At 36.1% G+C, this 20,619-nt stretch overlaps 1 protein-coding gene across 5 annotated transcripts in view; it reads right to left on the reverse strand.

Moving 5' to 3' along the window:
• The window catches only part of LOC129429261 (kelch-like protein 29), a 371,472-nt gene that overhangs the window by 158,785 nt on the left and 192,068 nt on the right, over positions 1 to 20,619 (reverse strand). For all 5 annotated transcript variants that reach the window (XM_073856371.1, XM_073856370.1, XM_055185821.2 and 2 more), the window contains one exon: positions 12,026 to 12,173. In XM_073856371.1, coding sequence (XP_073712472.1) covers positions 12,026 to 12,173 — 148 coding nt within the window. The remainder of the gene's footprint in view (positions 1 to 12,025; positions 12,174 to 20,619) is intronic.

Here is a 20,619-nt window from a genome sequence, read left to right on the forward strand (position 1 = left end):
ATTTTTTAATTCGAAGTTTGAGGTTGTGACTTAATTTCGATCGTGACACCCTTAATATATATATATATACAACTTTATAAAGGGTGCACAAAAGTATAAAAAATTTTGTGCACCCTTAGATTCTAGATGTATCTTGACCAAATATTGTTCAATCCTAACAAACCTTACATCAAAAACAACTTATTTATTCAACTTTCAGGTGAAGTATAAATTCATTATAAAACTCATTTTACAAAAAAATGATTATGAATGTTTTTGTGGTCCAGGGTCACATATGGCCTCAAAGCTTAGAGACACCTAAAACACCATTTTTATTTCATGAGGTCTTTAAAAGAACAACAGGGTATTTTGATGGAAATTCCTGGGCACATGTCGATCCGTGTTCTCTCAGATTGCATCCATGTTTCCATCAGTGAGTTATTAGTGTTAATGTTTGGGACAAAGCAGAAATTGAGGTGAAGGCTACTCAAAAGTGTTTTATTTCTATTTTTTATTCATTCATTATTTATTTTTTGGGGGGTCAAATCACCAGCGCAGTAATGCAAAAGTGTTAAACAAACTCAACTTACACTACAGTTCAAAATTTAGGGCAGGGTTAGTCAACAAATGCAGCCTGCCAGTTATCTTTATCTGGCCCACCTTTATCAGATTTAAAATCAGCATAGTTAATTTAAAGCCGTCCTTACTCTGTACATGACAAATGACGTTGATAACCCAGAAGTAATTCCCTATAGAGAGTCGCAAAGGGCTGCGTGGGGTACCGACCATTTGCAGGTGCATAATTTTAGTATCCAATTTGAGCTTTGAATGCTTTAAAAAAAAACTTGTGCTACTACACCACATGTGACACATATAAGAGGTAAAAGTTAAATATCTATAAAACATAATTCTCATTGGTTTTGATGACTGAATATTATTCTAAAATGTATAATGTATAAACCTTTCAAACAATAGGGAGGAATATTATCTGCAGCATCTTTAAGAGTTAGTTCACCTGCTGACGTAGTTGCCAGCGTACAGACACAGAATCTGCTGGCAAGTAATTTGTACATTTATACGGGTGGTTTAAGTATTTGTTTACAATGTTAGCATAATGGCTTAATTAAAAAGATTGGCAACTACGTCAGCAGGTGACGTCAGCAGCATGTGCCGTAGTCTGCTCGTAAATGGACACTAAATGTGACCCGCTCTGGCGAAATGAGTCGGAAGTCGCAACGTTCCGTTTAAAGATATGAGCCAATAATGTGGAAAAACAATGAAATTATCAAAAAAAATATTTTTTAGCAAATATCAAAGAACAGACATTAAAAAATAATCTCCCAAAGTTTCGTAGTCCAAATAATTGAGTAAAGGTGTTTAAATGACTATTAAAGTTGAAACAGTTTTACTAAATTCGCTGGAAATGAACATTGCTTCTCTCAAATCCTCTCGTCACCTCCGAGCATTTCGGGGGATCCCCTGAAACGTCACTCTCTCTCCAAATATGGTGTTACACGTTGTTTTAGAGCCAATCAGAAATCTTCATAAAGGCTGATCATTTGTTAATGGGAAACCCCGGGGCACGGGATTGGTCCAGCCATCCTCCTGTCATACTCACAGCACTCTCCTCTCCTATTTAACTCCTTTTTGAATTGGTTACAGGGTTATTGTCAACTAACCTACACAAAGATATGATTACAGAGGCAAGCATTATTGTTTTCTTTTTGCTTGTCTCTCTGCCTATCAATTTCTCTCACACGCGAACGCGCGCGCGCACACACGCGAACACACACACACGTGCGCGAACTCGCATGCGCGCACGCGCGCACACACACACACACACACACACACACACACACACATACATTGTTTTGTGGGGACATTCCATAGACGTAATGTTCTATTCCCTTCCCCTAACTCAAACCCCAACCATCACAGAAACCTTTCTGTTACTTCACATTTTCAATAAACATCATTCTGTTTGATTTATAAGCTTGTTTCCTGGTTTACTGATGGCATTTATATTAATGTCTTTGGTCAAATTAAGCTGTAAAATAAATAGTTTATCCCTTTAAAAATGCAATGGATTTTGAAAGATATCTACAAAAAACGGGCAAAAAACTTTAAAGGCGTTTTTCTCAGGTTTTCAGTTGGAAAAAGAAGACAGACAACCTTATTTCAAATGTCTATATCTTTAAAACCATTCAAGGTATGACTTTGACTAGGATATCATTTGACAGCTTATGGTCTCCTCTTTTCATTGATACCAAAATCTCAATTTTGAAATTTGGGTCACTGTGACTCATTTTGCTGGATCAGGTCACAAATGACCAAGAAGAAGAACAAATTGTTGAATAAAATCGTTTGTTTTGTTTTCTTTGTGCACAAAAGTGCTCTCGTCCCTTCATGATATTATTATTAAACTACTGATGGCACATTGACCTTATTTGGGCTTATTTGGCAAAATGAGACCGTCACAAGCCTCTCAGTTTTCATCAAAAATATCTAAAAACATGTTCTAAAGACATTTAAAGGACTTGGAGGTTTAGGATGACACAGGGGTAAGTGATTTATAATAAATTTGTCATTTTGGGGTGAACTAACCCTTTAAAGGCATGATCTCTGAAAGCCAATGTTGACATTTGAAATCACCTAAACAAACACGCCCCTACCCCGATAGAATCAAGACCTCCTTTGATAGACCTGCCCCACACATACACAACCCAGGCAATAATGTTGGTTAGTAGGCACGCCCCTTACTGCCGATTGGCTACAAGTGTTTTGGTAGGCGGCCCGACTCCCTTTTCCAAAGTGTTTTTCAAAAATCAAGCACCCCGCCTCTCTTGGGAGAAACCACACTTGTGCACTTTTTTCTGATTTTTTTTCTGATGACGTCTGCGGCTGCCCTGACTGCAGCGCCTGCCTCCAGAATAAAGTAATGTAACACGATCAAAACACTATCAAAACGGCAAAAATCTCTGAAAAGTGACAAGGATGCAGCACTGAATTGATAATATTGTGCATATTAAACAGATTAAAAGACAAGTAACAGATTAATGGACGCTTCTTTGATTTTTAGGTTGCATGCAAAATCCATGCTTAAAAGCCGAGGGGGCACGTGCCCCCTCAGTTTGAATGGACGTGACACCTCTGGCAACAACATTATACCAATGCTAAAAACATTTAGATGAGATACGACTTTATACTATAGTTTCATGTTACGATCCAAAGCCACATCAGCTCACATATGGTTATTTAAAACACTCGACTTCAATTATAAAGTGAGTTTGAAGCAAAAACATGCTTTAAATCCCACTATTTGTTGTGTTTTGATGGTGTGCTAAACTAAGCTAAGCTAAGCTAACGTGCACCTGCGTCATGTTATAGATATGAAAAATGGGTTTTAGGAATAATTTTGAATGGTAAAGCTCATTGAAATGTTTTGTTTTGGAAGAAAGGCATTTGAAACAAAGTCAAAGAAGGTAAAGTGAGACATTTAGTCAAATTGGGTTAGGGTTAGGTTAGGATTAAAACACTGTAAATAGATCATTGTCAGTAATTATAATAAATACAAAAGAATGATATAGATGGCCATAATTCGTCTGAAAAGGTGTGAATGTTTATTTCCCTTGACATTCTTATTAAATGGCTCAGTCTGACACACTTAATAATGGTACAAAACATTCAAAGAATGCAATGCAAAGATGTGAGTAAATAAATGTTAGCATTTCTGAGATTTCTCTAAAAAATATCTCATGACATAGTTTAAAAAAAACATTCATAAAACTGAGAGTTTTAAAGATATCTTCTTCAGATTTGAAACACAACAAGGTCAGACCTGTTGCTTTAGATTGTGTAGATTCTTTTAGGGACAATATAAATAGTTTTTCATGAAGATGTATCAAATGTATTTTATAACTGTCATGAAGTGTAAGATGGAACCCAAAAGCAGAACGCAGTTTCTCAACGAAAAGACTTTTATTATAAAAACAGAAAACAAAGGCCCACAAGAGAGCAAAACAAAATAAACATGATAACTAAAACAGAAGGAGTGAACACTAAAGACAAGATACAAAACTACACTATGGGGTGGTTTCCCGGACAGGGATTATCTTAAACCAGGACTAGGCATCAGTTTAATTAGGAAATAGAACTAGTTTTAACAAATATGCCTTACCAAAAACATTACTTGTGTGCATTTTGAGGGAAAACAAAGGGCACTGATATATTTTAAGATATGTCAGCGCAAGTTGTTTTCAGTTTGGAGAGCTCTTAAATTTATATAGTCTAGGACTAGCCTAATCCCTGTCCAGGAAACCACCTCTAAAACACTTAACTGGATGACACTTAACAATAAACTGGACTAAACACTGAATACAATGACTTGACTAGACTTAACTTGACTAAACCAGACCAGACTTGACAGTATACTCAACAGACGTGGAATACACAATGAACAAGCCCAGAACAACAAACACAAGGACCTTAAATAGGGGAGAACTAATGAGGACAACAGGTGACATGGGTTAAACAATAAAGAGGATGACAAGGGAGCGGGGTAAAAGTGACAAGACACACTCAGAAATAAAGGTACAAAAGTTGTCACTGGGGCAGTACCCTTTCAAAAAGGTACACCTTTGTACCCAAAGAGGGCATATTAGTACTTTGAACTGCCAAAATATACCTTTAAAGGTACATATTTGTACCTAAATGGTACATATTAGGACCTTTTTTAAAGGGTACTGCCCCAGTGACAGCTTCGTACCTTTATTTTTGACAGTGCACAGGGAACACGTGATCTAGTAAAACCAATACTGAGACCACGTGATCCCACACAAAACATGGGTCTGCCACAAGACTAGATTAAACAAAGGACAAGATGGCAGAATCATGACAAAAACTAGTGTTTTCATTATCACAAAAAAATAATTCAGTCTTTACAATAAACTTCCAAGTGTCTGCTTTGAAATTAAACCAAACCTATGCTTTTAGTGCAAAGACTTCATGAACTGTATCTAATTTTAGTTTGGGTATGAGTTTTTGGTTTTTTTTAAAAGAGGGGGTTGACTTTTTACTAGTTAAAAAAGCAGTGTCTAAAATGACTCCCCCCCCCACACACACACACATCTCCTGAAATATTTTTAAAAAATCATCCATTTATCACTTAATTGCTCCACTTTCCATACTTATACTGTGTTGGACCCCCTTTCGCCTTCAGAACTGCCTTAATTCTACATCACATTGATTCAACAAGGTGCTGAAAGCATTCTTTAGAAATGTTGGAGATTTGTGGGATGCACATCCAGGGCACGAAGCTCCCATTCCACCACATCCCAAAGATGCTCTATTGGGTTGACTGTGGGGGCCATTTTAGTACAGTGAACTCATTGTCATGTTCAAGAAACCAGTTGAAATGATTCAAGCTTTGTGACATGATGCATTATCCTGCTGGAAATAGCCATCAGAGGATGGGTACATGGTGGTCATAAAGGGATGGACATGGTCAGAAACAATGCTCAGGTTGGCCGTGGCATTTAAACAATGCCCAACTGGCACTAAGGGACCTAACGTGTATCAAGAAAACATCCCCCACACCATTAAAACACCACCACCAGCCTGCACAGTGGTAACAAGGCATGATGGATTCATGTTCTCATTCTGTTTACACCAAATTCTGACTCTACCATCTGAATGTCTCAACAGAAATCGAGACTCATCAGACCAGGCAACATTTTTCCAGTCTTCAACTGTCCAATTTTGGTGAGCTTGTGCAAATTGTAGCCTATTTTTCCTAATTGTAGTGGAGATGAGTGGTACCCGGTGGGCTCTTCTGCTGTTGTAGTCCATCCGCCTCAAGGTTGTGCGTGTTGTGGCTTCACAAATGCTTTGCTGCATACCTCTGTTGTAACGAGTGGTTATTTCAATCAAAGTTGCCCTTCTATCAAGCTTGAATCAGTTGGCCCATTCTCCTCTGACCTCTAGCATCATATATATATATATATATAGTTTACATATAATTTCCCAAAATTTCCAAATAATTCCCATAAATGTTTGCAATTTGGAATATTTCCAAAATCCCCTAGATTAAATTCCCATGGAAATTTACTGGAAACTTTCCGCCCCTTTGCAACCCTACTCCTGACTCATCCATTTAAAAATACACTGACATTTTAAAGTTTCCTCCCCTAATCTCACTGAGACCATGATTCATTCAGAGCATCTCAAGCTGCAAACAGATGTGCACCACACTGCGACAAAATATGAGCTGTGAACAGAGATCAGATCAAACATCATCTACTTGATCCTAGATCTTCAGCAACTCAGCACTCAGATTTGGTGTCTTCTGTGAAGAGAACGGCAAAGCTTTCTTTCTCGGGACACCGTGGATCCAAACCAGATTGATGCTGCTTATGGGAATTACCCACAATGCAACAGGCCAGATTAATCTCGTGATGAATATGCACTCGGTTTGGACCCGTGCTCTTCCATCTCTGGAAAGCTCTTCAACGGTGATGGTACACGAAATACAAAAGGCGAGGAGAAGATTAAAAACCATTAATCATGACATTGGCCTTTACCAGTGTATGGTCTGAAGACACAAATGTACCAGAAAAAATACCAGAGTAAATGTACAGTACAAGCAGTCTTATTAGAAACAAAGGGCGCCTGATATTGAAGTAAAAAGCAATATGCAATAACTTGCTAGTGATGTTTTAAGTAGGTAAAATCGACCTAGTGTAAACTTTGACTATACTTATACCTTTTACTGTATGTGCATATTGCGATCCAGTATATATCTTGCAAACCTATTAACTATTAATTTCAACCATTACAGACACTCCACCACAAAATGTTCTGTACCATATTAGTACAAAAGTGCTATAAGTCACAACTAATTCACAGCAATCGAGTCTTTTTACTAAAAATATCATTAGATTATTACAAAAACTTACGAATGAAAATTAAACTCAATTATAGCCCCTAGCTAAATCAGGAATTGAAAGCTAATGACACTAACAGTATGGATCCTTGCCTTGATTGCTCATATAATTACGTGCACTGAAAAATCTTTGTTTGATAAGTGCTTTTGCTTTTTCATTCAATTCGGTTAAATCAACCGCGAGCTGTTGGCATACGAGGGTTTCCTTTTCAATGAATTCAATTCAAATTTGTCATAAAAAGAGCCAAGTCTTTCTCAACTTCTGTAACTTTCCAAAAATTAAAAATGAAGCTGAAACCGCTGCTAACTGTGATGATTAATGAGCGCCCGCAGAGCTGTTATGAGATTCGTGTTGCTGTTTGTCTGTTGAGCGTGTATTTGGTCTCAGTGCTAATGTGAGCCACGTCCCTGAATGTGTAACAGTGTTGTCGAATGAGGGGAAGCTGACTGACATCTCACTTTGTGTCTTGAGGAAGGTGCCGGAAGCGGGGTCCCGTCGAGCTCAGCACAATGCTAATGTTCCCTCCTTCTGCGAGCTGTTCGGTTCCTGCCACACCGGCACAGCAGGGGCCCTCTGGAGACCCCGGGGGGCTCCAGATAGGCCAGTAGACAACACACATATGCCCTCTTGAGCAATAATGTCCAATTTCCCCATGTATAATCGATCAGAAAAGGCTAGTCAGGTCAACAGTCTATCTTTATTCAAATGATTCTGACTCTAGACAACAATACGGTGAGAAAACATCAGCGTAGCGTGAAACACTTTGGCTGATCTCTTATTACTGGCTTGCTTCTCTTGTTTGATGTTTTTGTAGTTTTTCCATGCTGAAGTTTCAAAAGCAAAGTTTGAAAAAGTCACCCCATAAGACATCTCACAACAGAGATACATCATTATCTGACCGCTTTGATTCAGTTTAACTGTAACAGTCCTGCTTTTAAACAGAGTTTGTCTGAGAAGTTTGTAAACTCAGAAACTATTTATTTCCTCAAAGCTCAGTGTGACCTCATCTGACCAGAACAAATTCAACAGGTGTTTTGAAGGGCACCTATTATGGCCTTTTTACAAGATGTAATATAAGTCTCAGGTGTGCCCGGAATGTGTCTGTGAAGTTTCAGCTCAAAATACCTCACTGATCATTTATAATATCATGTCCAAAATGCCTCTATTTGGATGGGAGCAAAAACGTGTTGTTTTAATGTCTGTAGCTTTAAATGCAAATGAGCTACAGCTCCTCACTTTCTTACAAACAGTCATTGAGAGCTTTCAGTTTAAAATAGATATGATTAATACTCGCTGAGACAATAGTATATAGTGGACAGAGTACAACTCGCTGAGGATGAAAACTATGTTAAAGCAGGACTGTAAGTGGGAGGGGCTTTATCAATATGACCTCACATTGATAAGAGAATCAAAACGGCATTTTCTATTGAGACTGCTTTGTTTTAATGAAAATTAAAAAACAAGGAACAGGGGGATTTTTTCAACGTAGGATGGTTGTGTCTGACAACACACATCATGTCCAAATCCTTTGTCAAAGTGGATTTTGCATAATAGGTGTCCATAATAAGTGTCTCATGACCTTGTGAGATAGAGACAGACTGTTACGTATCTCCAACAGGTGTGCGAATACAAAGAACATGACAAATAAGAACCGTATAATGCAAACTACACTGAAAAACGAACTTTTTGGTGTAGTAATGTTTATTAGATTAACTCTCATAATTTCTACATAATAATATTAACATTTATTGAGAACTAGATTTTCCTAAGTAAAATGATGATAAATACACAATTAATTCATGTAAAAAAAATGAACTGTGTGGGAATAGTAAGTCTTATTAGATATTTTCTTGTATTATTTAACTGTTTTATAGTCACTGCACATAGTCCTAAAATAATTAAGTACATTTTAATCAAAAACTTTAGCAGATTCAAGTAAAAAATCTTAGTTCATTTTACTTAAAAATATTAAATCCATTAAAATAAAAAATCTAAGTAAAATTTACTTACATTTATATGCACATGTTGTAAGGAATACCCACAATTCTTTGTGCCTGAATATTTTTAAGCTTTATCACAAAAAAGAACTGATAAGAACTTTAATTACTTAAATAGTTGTTAGCAAAATGTCATAAATGTTTATGCATTTATTGATGTTGTTTTGTTGTAAATAATAATTTTGTGAAGTCACCGTTCAGGTGATCAGTGTTTCTTTACATGAACCCTGTTCAGAACATTGTATTGTAATTCTCTCCACAGTGCTGATAATGCATGTCAGAAACACAGTTTGTGTGCATTTCTGTTCCGAATCAAGTTTATTTAATGACTGACTTGTTGTCAGTCATGAATTTTGTGTTATAATGCCATTTATAACACTAAAAATAACTAGGTCCATAGGAATATGTTAAAGAAAATAACAAACAGAAAATATGATTTATTTAATATTATTAGGACAGCAATGCTTCAATTTAAAAAAAAAAACTAATAAACTTTACCTAAACGATTAAAATAAATCTAACTTCTAAATAAAATAATTAAGTAACATTTAATTAGTTATTTAACATATGTTTTATCATGCAATTTTAAGTAAATTTTATTTGATTTTAGTAGGTACGTTTTACTTATAAAAAAGCAGTAAATTTTACTTAAAAAAAGTTCGTGCAAATTGTTACGAGGATTTTTTAAAGTAAATTTTACAAGTTGTTTTTTTCAGTGTACAAAAAAGTGTATAGAAAATGTACAACGTGAAATAAAGTGAAACTAGAAAATGATATAAATGTAAACAAAGATGCATGTCTCTTCTGATGAAGCCTACAGTAAGTAAAATATTCACTCCTTAATCATACTAAAACACTTCTTATAAAATGGCCCAATCTGGTCCTTCATTCTGACACAACTTATTTGTGTTTTATTTTTTGAAATCCTGCTATGCATACAGTATGAAGTAACCGTTTTATAAAAGCAATAAGCCCCGCAAAGCAGTGGTGTTACAGTGCATTTTATAACAGCTAAGGGTTTTTTTTAACAACGCCCCTTAGCTGTTTTAAAATGCACTGGTAACACACTGCTTCGCGGGGCTTATTGTTTTATTTCAGTAATCACCAACCCTGTTCCTCAAGATCTACCCTCCTGCCTACTTTAGATCCAACCCTGCATCAGCACACCTGCCTCCAATTTTTAGGTAGCCATTAAAATCATGATTGTCAGGTACAGGTGTGTTTGATAGTGAGTTAGAGTTGAACTTTGCAGGAAAGTAGATCTCCAGGAACATGCTTTATTTTATGAACATTAACCATGGTTTAATTATAGTTAAAATGTAGTTGCCATGTTTTTGGTATACATTTGTACTACAAAAATCATACTTAAAGGCATAGTTCACCCAAGACTGAAAATTTCCTGCAATTTCCTCAGCCTCATGTTTTTGTAAATGAGTTTAAATATGTTGAACACAGAAGAAAATAATTTGGCAAAATAATGATAAATCACACAGTTGACTGTACTTACTGATTTCCTTAGTAGGAAAAACAAATACTATGCAAGTCAATGGGTACGGTCAACTGTGTGATCATCATTTACAGGGCTCAACATAAAGGACTGCCCGGTGGCCCGGGGCAAGCGTGAGAGACGTTCGGGCCAGTAAAAAGTATTGTCACTTGCCCGATCGGGCCAGTCACTAAAATATATTTTCATCAATGTATATTACCGTAAAACTTCAAATAATAATAGCCGAGTCCCAAACAGACGCCTGTCTCTTTTAGACGCCTGGTGTGACGACAGGTTTGGGTAAATAAACGCCTGTCTCAAATAAAGGCCTGGTCTGTTTTTTAGTTTCGGGTTGTATTTAATCTTCTAAAACCCGTCAGATAGTCTGTTTAAGACAGTTCTATGGTGCAGATTGAACACGCTAAAGTTTGTTTTGCTTACTGGTAGATGTCACGTGACAGACGCAGTCGTTCCGTTACTCATCACTATGACAACACAACAAGCTTTGTCGGCAGGCTTGAGGTGATGATGAGAGTAGCGAAGTGACAATCGGGAGAGTCGGGACTTTTCCCGGTGGGCCGGTAGTGTTTTGGGGCCGCTGATAATAGCCGGGCTTTCAGTCTTTTGTCATGCATGCACTCCCGCCACACATTGTATTTCTCGCGCGGAAACACTATTTATCATATTTAATATGCTGCAGCGCCCAAAATGTATCTGGCCGCACTGCTCTCTCTCTCTATTAAGCCCGTCTTCCCTAGAGTTCTAGTCGAGCGAGCCAATACAAAAAAAGAGAAAGAGGCTACACAATAGCCAATCAGAAAATAGCACTGTTGTATCTGGGTAAGATTTCACGCAACAACCAATAAAAAAACATATCCTTGTTTGCTTTATTTATACTGCCAATAATTTAAGACTGTTGTTATTACACGAACTAATTTGTTAAACACATTCAAATTTAAAATAAAACGTAATATGTGGTAACCTCCTGCTGTCATGCTGGAACAATTAAATTAAAAACCTGTCTCTTATAGACGCCTGTCTCTTTTAGACGCCTGGTGTGATGATAGGTTTGGGAAAATAAAAGCCCGGGCTATTATTTGAAGTTTTACGGTATTTAACATCTTTGAAGCAGACATTTACTTGGGTAAAAAACGGCGAAAGAAACAATGCAATATTTTGCGCAGTTTGCTGTCAGTTTACAGGTAAAGCAAAAAAGTTGGGAGCCTTTTTTTGTTGGAACATGTCTGTTGTATATGTTTATATTTGACTTTTGAATTATTTCTTTTAAGTATGTGACACTGACGTTTTTTTATTGGGGCCAGTGAAATTTTAGCAGGGCAAGTGAAAACCTGAACCACTGGCCCGACTGGGCACGTATAAAAAATAATTTGCGTTGAGCCCTGATTTATCAAAATATCTTCAGTCATATAGATTTACAACAAAATGAGGAAATTTTGACAGATTTTTAATTTTGAGTGAACTATCCATTTAAGCTATAGTTACCGTATGGTATCCAAAGGGACGCATGCTCCAATATAAGTTGTTTATCCATAGAAAATCTGTTGCACATATCTGTAGTATCAATGAAAGAGAGGCCGCATAGATGTAAGGATATTCAGTACCTGTGGTGTCATTCTCTCTGTGCTGTTTGTTAGGCGGCTCATCAGTTTCCCACGGTGTGGTCTGGTTGATAGGGGTCTGGCCCCATCTCACCCCAGGGGCCAACAAGAGACTCTGAGTCTGATTCTCACCGGGAGAAAGGCCTGATGCCTGCGGAGAGAATATAAAAATACATGTTGAGATCAGACAATATGACACAAAGCAGCTTTTTGACAATAAACCTATGCAAACTGTTCAGTGTCCTTTACTAGAACCTTCTGTACCTTCTGTATTAATTTTTAAAAGTCTTAAAAAAACACAAATTTTTTTCTAGAGCAGTATGGTTGCATAAAGACCTTTAAACATCTACAGGACCTTTCTTAGCGCCCTATGATTTCCACGATGCAGAAAACGCAGACGAATCACGGAATTCAAGCATAAAAATGGAATTTACTGTACTATGCGAACACGGAATGTCACGGAATTTGACAAATTTTGCTTTCAGTCAGTTTTAAAATGCCATTGTAATTCATTTTCAAATGCTCGTTTTTTTGTTTCATTAATCAGCAAATGACAAGTGCAGAAACATTTTCCTTTAGTGTAATGTTGGGCCCCATACATAGATTCACCCTGGGTCCACAAATTTTCTAAAATCATCAACTATATGTAATACACTTAACCAGCAATAGTTAGCCTGTCCGGAACCGAGCTGACTTAAACCACATCACTGTGTGACACTTGCTTTACATGTGAACGGCCCCTACGCTAATAAGATTTTGTTTCTCTCTCCCTGTCTCGTCCATGATCCCGAGGACAATGAGACAAACAGATCCAGTTCCGGTAAATGTGAAAGTCGGCACACCTCTGATCTACTGGCTGTTCTTCAACATGATGCCCAGCTGATGCCTGACCAATGACCACCGGCAGAACCTGCTTAATCTCCGCTTAATCTCCATATATATATATATATATATATATATTAGGGCCGGGACTTTAACGCGTTAATTAAGATTAATTAATTACACAAAAAATAACGCGTTAAACATTTTAACGCATTTTAATCGCACTCTTTAACGGAGTCATTCGTAAATGCTGCAGACCCTGTTTTAGATCGAGAACTCCGGGGTTGTGCTGCAGTGTAAATAAAAGTAGACGGAACCTAAACGAACAGCTGATTTTAACGTGACAACGCATCAATTTAAAAGTAAAAATGATTTATTCTGGTGGTTTGCATCGGAGGTTTTGCCCAATAAACATCTACCAACAAACTACAGATTATTTTAACAAGTATCATAATGTCTGTTATATGTTAATGTTTGAGTATTGTTGGGTTTAAATATTGTTGTAATGTTGTTTTGTTTCAATTTAATTAGCTTATTACGAGTTTAATTTAAGTTTTGTTTGCTACTTTAAAACGAATTTCGTTTCAAATAATTTGTCTCGTAATTATAAACAATGTTTTGTTGTTAGGTTTTGTGAATATAAATTAAAAAGAACATTAAAAGCAACACCGTGCATCTCATTGATGCATATGCTACTGAATGCCAAAACATGCAGTGAGTAGCCTATATCACTTACTTTTTAAAAAATCAGCCTGGCAGTGCCCAGAAATTAAATTTACACGCGCATTTAGAGTATAATGTAGCAGCACGTTTGATTTGCGGTGTGCGGTGTGCTTAAAAATCAACTTCATATTAATTTTAATAGGCTACTTTGACGGAGGACACGCACAGAGAACAGCGACGGCAGGTAAAGGAAAAAAGTTAAATGGTGTTTTTCTGACGAATAGAGTCAGTTTGTAAGAAAATTTTTAAATGGACTATAAGATCATCAATATGAACTCTGAACAATGAACTATTATAAACATAACAGCAAGAAAAGCTGAAGAGGAACTCGCAACATTAAAGCAATACGCATTTATGTAGGCTAAAGCTATATATCACCTCTTATTTTTAATTTAGTTAACTTTTAATGGTAAGACTAAAGGCGCGTACATTATGCAGCGCTTTTCACATCCGAATCCCACTTAAGAAAACTATAAACGATGTGCAACTTAAAAATGTGCATAATATATTTTTAATATATTTTAATTTTAATATAGGCTATATAGTATATTATGTTTTGTTGTTTTTATACGTGAGGTGGGGGATCCGCGCAAATAGGTACCGGAACACAGACAGTCAAAACCTGAGAAGTCCCGAACCCTGCAATTATTAAACAAATGACTACTTTAAAAAATGCGGGCCAGGAAGCGGGTCGGGTATAATATTTTTTTTTCTTTGCGGTCCGAGTTGCGGGCGGGTTAGATGAAAACCTCGGTCGGGACTCGGGTGCGGGTTGTTTATACATTGACCCGCGCATCACTGGTAAGCGTCGATAAGAGCATGGTTGTGTGTAAGCTATGCAACAAGGAATTCACATATCACCGCAGCACCTCGAGCCTCAAGTATCATCTCAATGCAAATCAAACAGCAGCTAGCGTGGACATTGGCCCGACTCCGGGTACAACGACTTGGTTGAACAAAAATAAACAATATTTTGTTGCTTAAGCTTATGTATTCAGTCATTATTCATAAAAATCCATGTAAAAAATTACTTCTTAATGTTTTCAGGTCAAATATTTATATGTGATTAAAATGCGATTAATTTAGATTAATTAATTACAAAGCCTCTAATTAATTAGATTAATTTTTTTAATCGAGTCCCGGCCCTAATATATATATATATATATATATATATATATATATATATATATATATATATATATATATATATATATGTATATATCTTCCTAGGGTTTTTCCCTCCTAGGACTTTTTTTACTTCCCCGGCTAAAAAATCTGTTTTTTTTCTCCTAGGGCGTTTTTCAACCCGGGGAGGCAGCCTTCTTGGGCTTAACTTCTATACGTTACATTAGTAATACATTTGCTTTAATGTTGATTTATAGCCACATCAAAATTAGCTGCTTGTGCTATTGTCTATTTTGTTGTGCTATCTGTCGATTTTCTGTGCTTTTCACTGCATCTATTAATGTAAAGCTGCTTCGATACAAATTACCAAATTGTGAAAAGCGCTATATAAATAAAATTGAATTGAAAAATTGAATTGAATAAAGAAAGGTACGTTCGTGTCTCGTCATGCATTGCAAACAATGACAAGCATGGTCTCTATAGCTTTAGCAAAGCCTGGATCACAGCAGACTAAATGCACAGTATACTTTCTTCCTGCTTCCGCCTTGCTCATGCACACGTCCGCTCAATGCAACGCTCTTCACATCTATTTACCAGCGTGTATAGCTTTTATATGTTCCTCAGACAAGTGGGCTCACGAAGCGAGCACACAGGGGAATTGGCATCACACATGTGATCACTGAACTAAGTTTTTTTTCTTGTTTAAGTGAACATAAACAGCTGGATGTTTATCAGTATATTAAAACAGTGCAGTCTTAAAGCTGTATTGTGTCTTAAAGTGACAGTAGCCTGCTGCTTTCTGTGTTAGAAATGTTCATTACACACCAAAATCAGTCACTACTCTTGACTGAACAACTTTTGCAGCTTTACATTTAATTCATACAGTGAGGACTTTGCAGTGTTTTATTTGTATTTATTGCTAATGTTAAATCAGATTGTTGACAATTTCATAATTAATATATTAACTAGTGCTGGGCAAAGATTAATCGCGATTAATCGCATACAAAATAAAAGTGATTTTTGGCATAATATATGAGTATGTGCTGTGTGTAATTATTATGTATAAATAAATACACACACATTCATGTATGTATTTAAGAAACATTTACATGTTTATATATATTTATTTATATTTTTATATATTCTATATTAAAAATAAATTTTAAAAAATTATATATAAGTAAAAAAATTCTGAAATGAATATATGAATGTGTGTGTGGTTAAATATACACAATAATTAGACACAGTACACGCACATATATTATGCAAAAAATCACTTTTATTTTGTATGCGATTAATCGCGATTAATCTTTGCCCAGCACTAATATTAACATTTATTACAGATGTCTAAATAATTTAAACAAGATGAGTATAGTTTTATGTTTAAAAGAAAAAAAGTAACATTTGGTTGCTTGTCAATAGAATTGTTGTAGTACATTGCGGTTACGGTGACAGCAAAATTACATTGGCCTTATGTAATTTTAATTTTTAACTTTCAATAAATTGTTGGTAAATTGTATTCGTTTAATGTTTTCAGTTGATAAGACATGTTTTTTATTTAATTAAACCATTTAATTTGACCATTAAAACCAGAATCCAGAAAAATTTAACAGAATAAACAGAATTTGAAAATAATAAAACGGGAAACACGGAATTTAAGAATAAATAAAACGGAATTTGGGAAAAAATAAAACGGATTTCACAGAGCCCTACTTTTCTCAAAAGGTTTATTGTAGTGAAACACGTTTTGACTATAAAAAGGATAAGAATAAAATAAATTGTTTTTTTAAGAACTTAAAGGTTCTCTGGGGAACCAAAAATGGTTCTCAATTGGCATTGCTGTAAAAGCCCTATACAGACCTGTGTAGATGTGTTATATTTGCTTTGGATAAGTCGCTTTGGATAAAAGTGTCTGTTAAATGACTAAATGTAAATGTAATAGTGTAAATGGAAAAAAAACTAGACTCTAACAACATTTTTTTGCAAATATTGGCTATGTGTACATGCACAGGCAATAGGAAGTGCATAGGATTTTTCAGCCAAGCTCTTAAAGTCAGCAGTAAAAATAAAGCAATAAAGAAAACTTTCAGGGCTGTACACACAATAAATGAACACTATAAAAGGTACAATAAAATACGCACTACATAATAAGATAACACATATATACACAATAGGATATTCTTCACAAAAAATATTGCACATTGTCCTGAGATTATAAAAAAGTGGGAAGAAAAATAAAAAATTAATACAAAATAATAATTTTATAAAATCTTAAAAAATAATAATAATAATAATCAGCTTTATCCCTATAAAAATACAGAAGCATTTTGTAATCAAAACTTTTCTATTGTTAGATTTTGATTACAGCCTATTCACGGATTAAAAAAGTCATTTTTCACCCAAATATTCACACTAAATCTGAATAACAGTAATTAAAATATGCAAATTATGGTTTTGTGCATTTCTATCAGGTTTCTGCTTTAACGTTTGGATTGCGAGATTCCCTCCGCGTTGACGATAGACCCTAATTACACATTGTTCTGACTCTAATCACTATTTCTCAATGAAGTGCTCATATTAGGCCGGGATTGGCAATTAATTATTAAGTATAAGAGGAAAAAACGCAAGTGTCAAGGAGACGGGTACTAAATGCCTTCATTATATCGCCATCATTCAAAGTGCTTCATAAAATGAGATTTAAACCCAAAAGAAACATTAGAAAGATGATATGGTTTCATTCACGGCGTATCACACCCGTGCTATTCATTGCAGCAGGGATTGTTTATCACCCTATAATGAACTATAACCTCTGTATGGAGGTGTGGAATGTAAGCATTCAAAAAAGTGAAAAACAAGAAGACGCAAGTAAAGATTTATAGTAGAGGAAGTTTAGAAACCTTGCTTCAAGTTTAATTGAGTTGAGGTTTTATGTCAAACATGCAGGTGGAGTGACGGGTCGGCCGTGTGATTCAGGCAGATGTACGAGAGTTCCTGAGAGATGAGTTAACCTGGCATCGCAACCTCACCCTGCTCACAACCTCTGAGTTAATGGAAAAGACCTCGTCATCAACCCACTGCTTCGGTCCACGAGTTTTCCTCCATTCCATTATCCTCAGCGACCCGCGTTTTACTTCATCAATTTACCCATCGTGCATCTCCGTCACCTCCACCTAAAGCCAAGTTGTTGTGGGGTTACACTGCGCACAAAATCGTCAACACGCAAAATATCTCATCGTGATTGGTTTGCTGAGATGGAGAGGGTCGACCTTTGGATGGTAAGTGCTAAACTATCTGTCCATACACTGGAAAAACTCAACTTAAGTGGTGGTGTGTATGTTTGGCAGAGGTCGGACTAAGTTAGTTCAATGCTCGATTTCAATAACTCACCTCGGGTTCTGGGACAAAACAAAACATTTTACTGTACAGAACTGAAAAAAAAGAAAAGTTACTGTATTAATATCGTTCTGCATATGGGTGCTATGCCCATGGTTTTTTAGATTCAGGTTTAATTCTGACACTGGTCGAAAAATGATACCCAATACCTCAAAGGTGTATATTAGTACCTCAAAGGTGTATATTAGTACCTCAAAGTTGTATATTAGTACCTCAAAGGTAAATATTATTACCTCAAAGGTGTATATTAGTACCTCAAATGTGTATATTAGTACCTTAAAGGTAAATATTATTACCTCAAAGGTGTATATTAGTACCTCAAAGGTGTATATTAGCGCCTCAAAGGTGTATATTAGTACATCAAAGGTAAATATTAGTACCTCAAATGTGTATATTAGTACCTTAAAGGTAAATATTAGTACCTCAAAGTTGTATATTAGTACCTCAAAGGTAAATATTATTACCTCAAAGGTGTATATTAGTACCTCAAAGGTATATATTATTACCTCAAAGGTGTATATTAGAACCTCAAAGTTGTATATTAGAACCTCAAAGGTAACTATTATTACCTCAAAGGTGTATATTAGTACCTCAAAGGTGTATATTAGTACCTCAAATGTGTATATTAGTACCTTAAAGGTAAATATTAGTATCTCAAAGGTGTATATTAGTACCTCAAAGGTAAATATTAGTAACTCAATGCTGTATATTAGTACTTCAAATGTGTATATTAGTACCTCAAAGGTGTATATTAGTACCTCAAAGGTGTATATTAGTACCTCAAAGGTGTATATTAGTACCTCAAAGATAAATATTAGTATCTCAAAGGTGTATATTAGTACCTCAAAAGGTGTATATTAGTACATCAAAGGTGTATATTAGTACCTCAAAGGTAAATATTAGTAACTCAATGCTGTATATTACTACCTCAAAGGTGTATATTAGTACATCAAAGGTGTATATTAGTACATCAAAGGTGTATATTAGTACCTCAAAGGTGTATATTAGTACCTCAAAGGTAAATATTACTACCTCAAAGGTGTATATTAGTACATCAAAGGTGTATATTAGTACCTCAAAGGTAAATATTAGTAACTCAATGCTGTATATTAGTACCTCAAATGTGTATATTAGTACATCAAAGGTGTATATTAGTACATCAAAGTTGTATATTAGAACCTCAAAGGTAAATATTATTACCTCAAAGGTGTATATTAGTACCTCAAAGGTAAATATTAGTACCTCAAATGTGTATATTAGTACCTTAAAAGTAAATATTAGTATCTCAAAGGTGTATATTAGTACCTCAAATGTGTATATTAGTACTGTGACAAAGTGAACACCAGCGGTTCACCTTTGACGTGGGTAAGTCCCAAAAATAAAGAAAAAATCCCCAAAACAAAAATGATGGCTCAGACCGCAACTGTACTCTTGTACAAAGTGAAGTTTATTTACAGTGAATCAGGAGAAAAACCAAGGTGATATATTTATATTTACAAGTGCGGAAAACAAAACCCAAAATACCAAAAAATAAATAAAACAAAACAATGACGAAAAATATACACAAGTAAATATCCACAATATATCAATAGCAACGTCTCCACAACCACTCACTCCGGTCGACTTGGTAAACAAGTCCTGATTGTGAGTCTGGCCTCCCTCTTTATAGAGCCAGACTCCTCCCCTTCAATGGGAGTGCCCATAACCAGGTAAGTATCCAGGTAAGTATTTAAAATGGCCATTAAACTCAAATACAATGAGTCTAAACACATAAACATGACATTATAAACACATAACAAAACATCTATTTGACACATATTAAAAACATAATTTAACACATAGCCCCTTTAACAATGACATACAAAACAACACCCCCCTATATACAAACATAATGGACTCTGCCAACCTTCGCGAATACTGCGCCGGCGCGGCACACTCTGTGACGTCATAAGCGTGTGCCGCTCAATCGCTCAGGTTCGCCGGCGCAGCATCCCATCTCAGAAGGCTGGCTAAACAAACAAACCAAACAAACAAACAAAACAAAGTGTGTGCATGTGTATGAAATAACAGGATTAACTGGGGGAAATGTTGATGAGTGTAATGTCCATGTGAATCGGCTTCGTGTGCACCCGCCGCCGAATCGGAGTATAATTAAGGTAAGTGTATGCGGTGTATGTGCGTGTATGTATGTGTGTGTGCGCCAGTGTTGCCTGCTCAGCGTGGTTGGCGATCGTGCTCCATCACATTACCTTCCCCCTCTCCAAGCCGCGTACTGGCCGGGAAACGAGACAGGTAGTCGGCGACCACATTTTGCTTTCCTGGTCGATGCCGTACCTTGAAGTTGTAGGGTTGGAGATTGAGGTACCACCTTGTCACCCTGGAATTTCTGTCCTTCATTGTATGCAGCCAGGTCAGGGCTCGATGGTCTGTTTCCAGGTCAAACTCCCGCCCTAGGAGATAATAGCGGAGGCTATCCAGACTCCACTTGATGGCTAGGCACTCCTTTTCCACCGCCGAGTATCTGGTCTCTCGAG

Source organism: Misgurnus anguillicaudatus, chromosome 18, assembly GCF_027580225.2.
Source record: "Misgurnus anguillicaudatus chromosome 18, ASM2758022v2, whole genome shotgun sequence".
Lineage (NCBI taxonomy): Eukaryota > Metazoa > Chordata > Actinopteri > Cypriniformes > Cobitidae > Misgurnus > Misgurnus anguillicaudatus.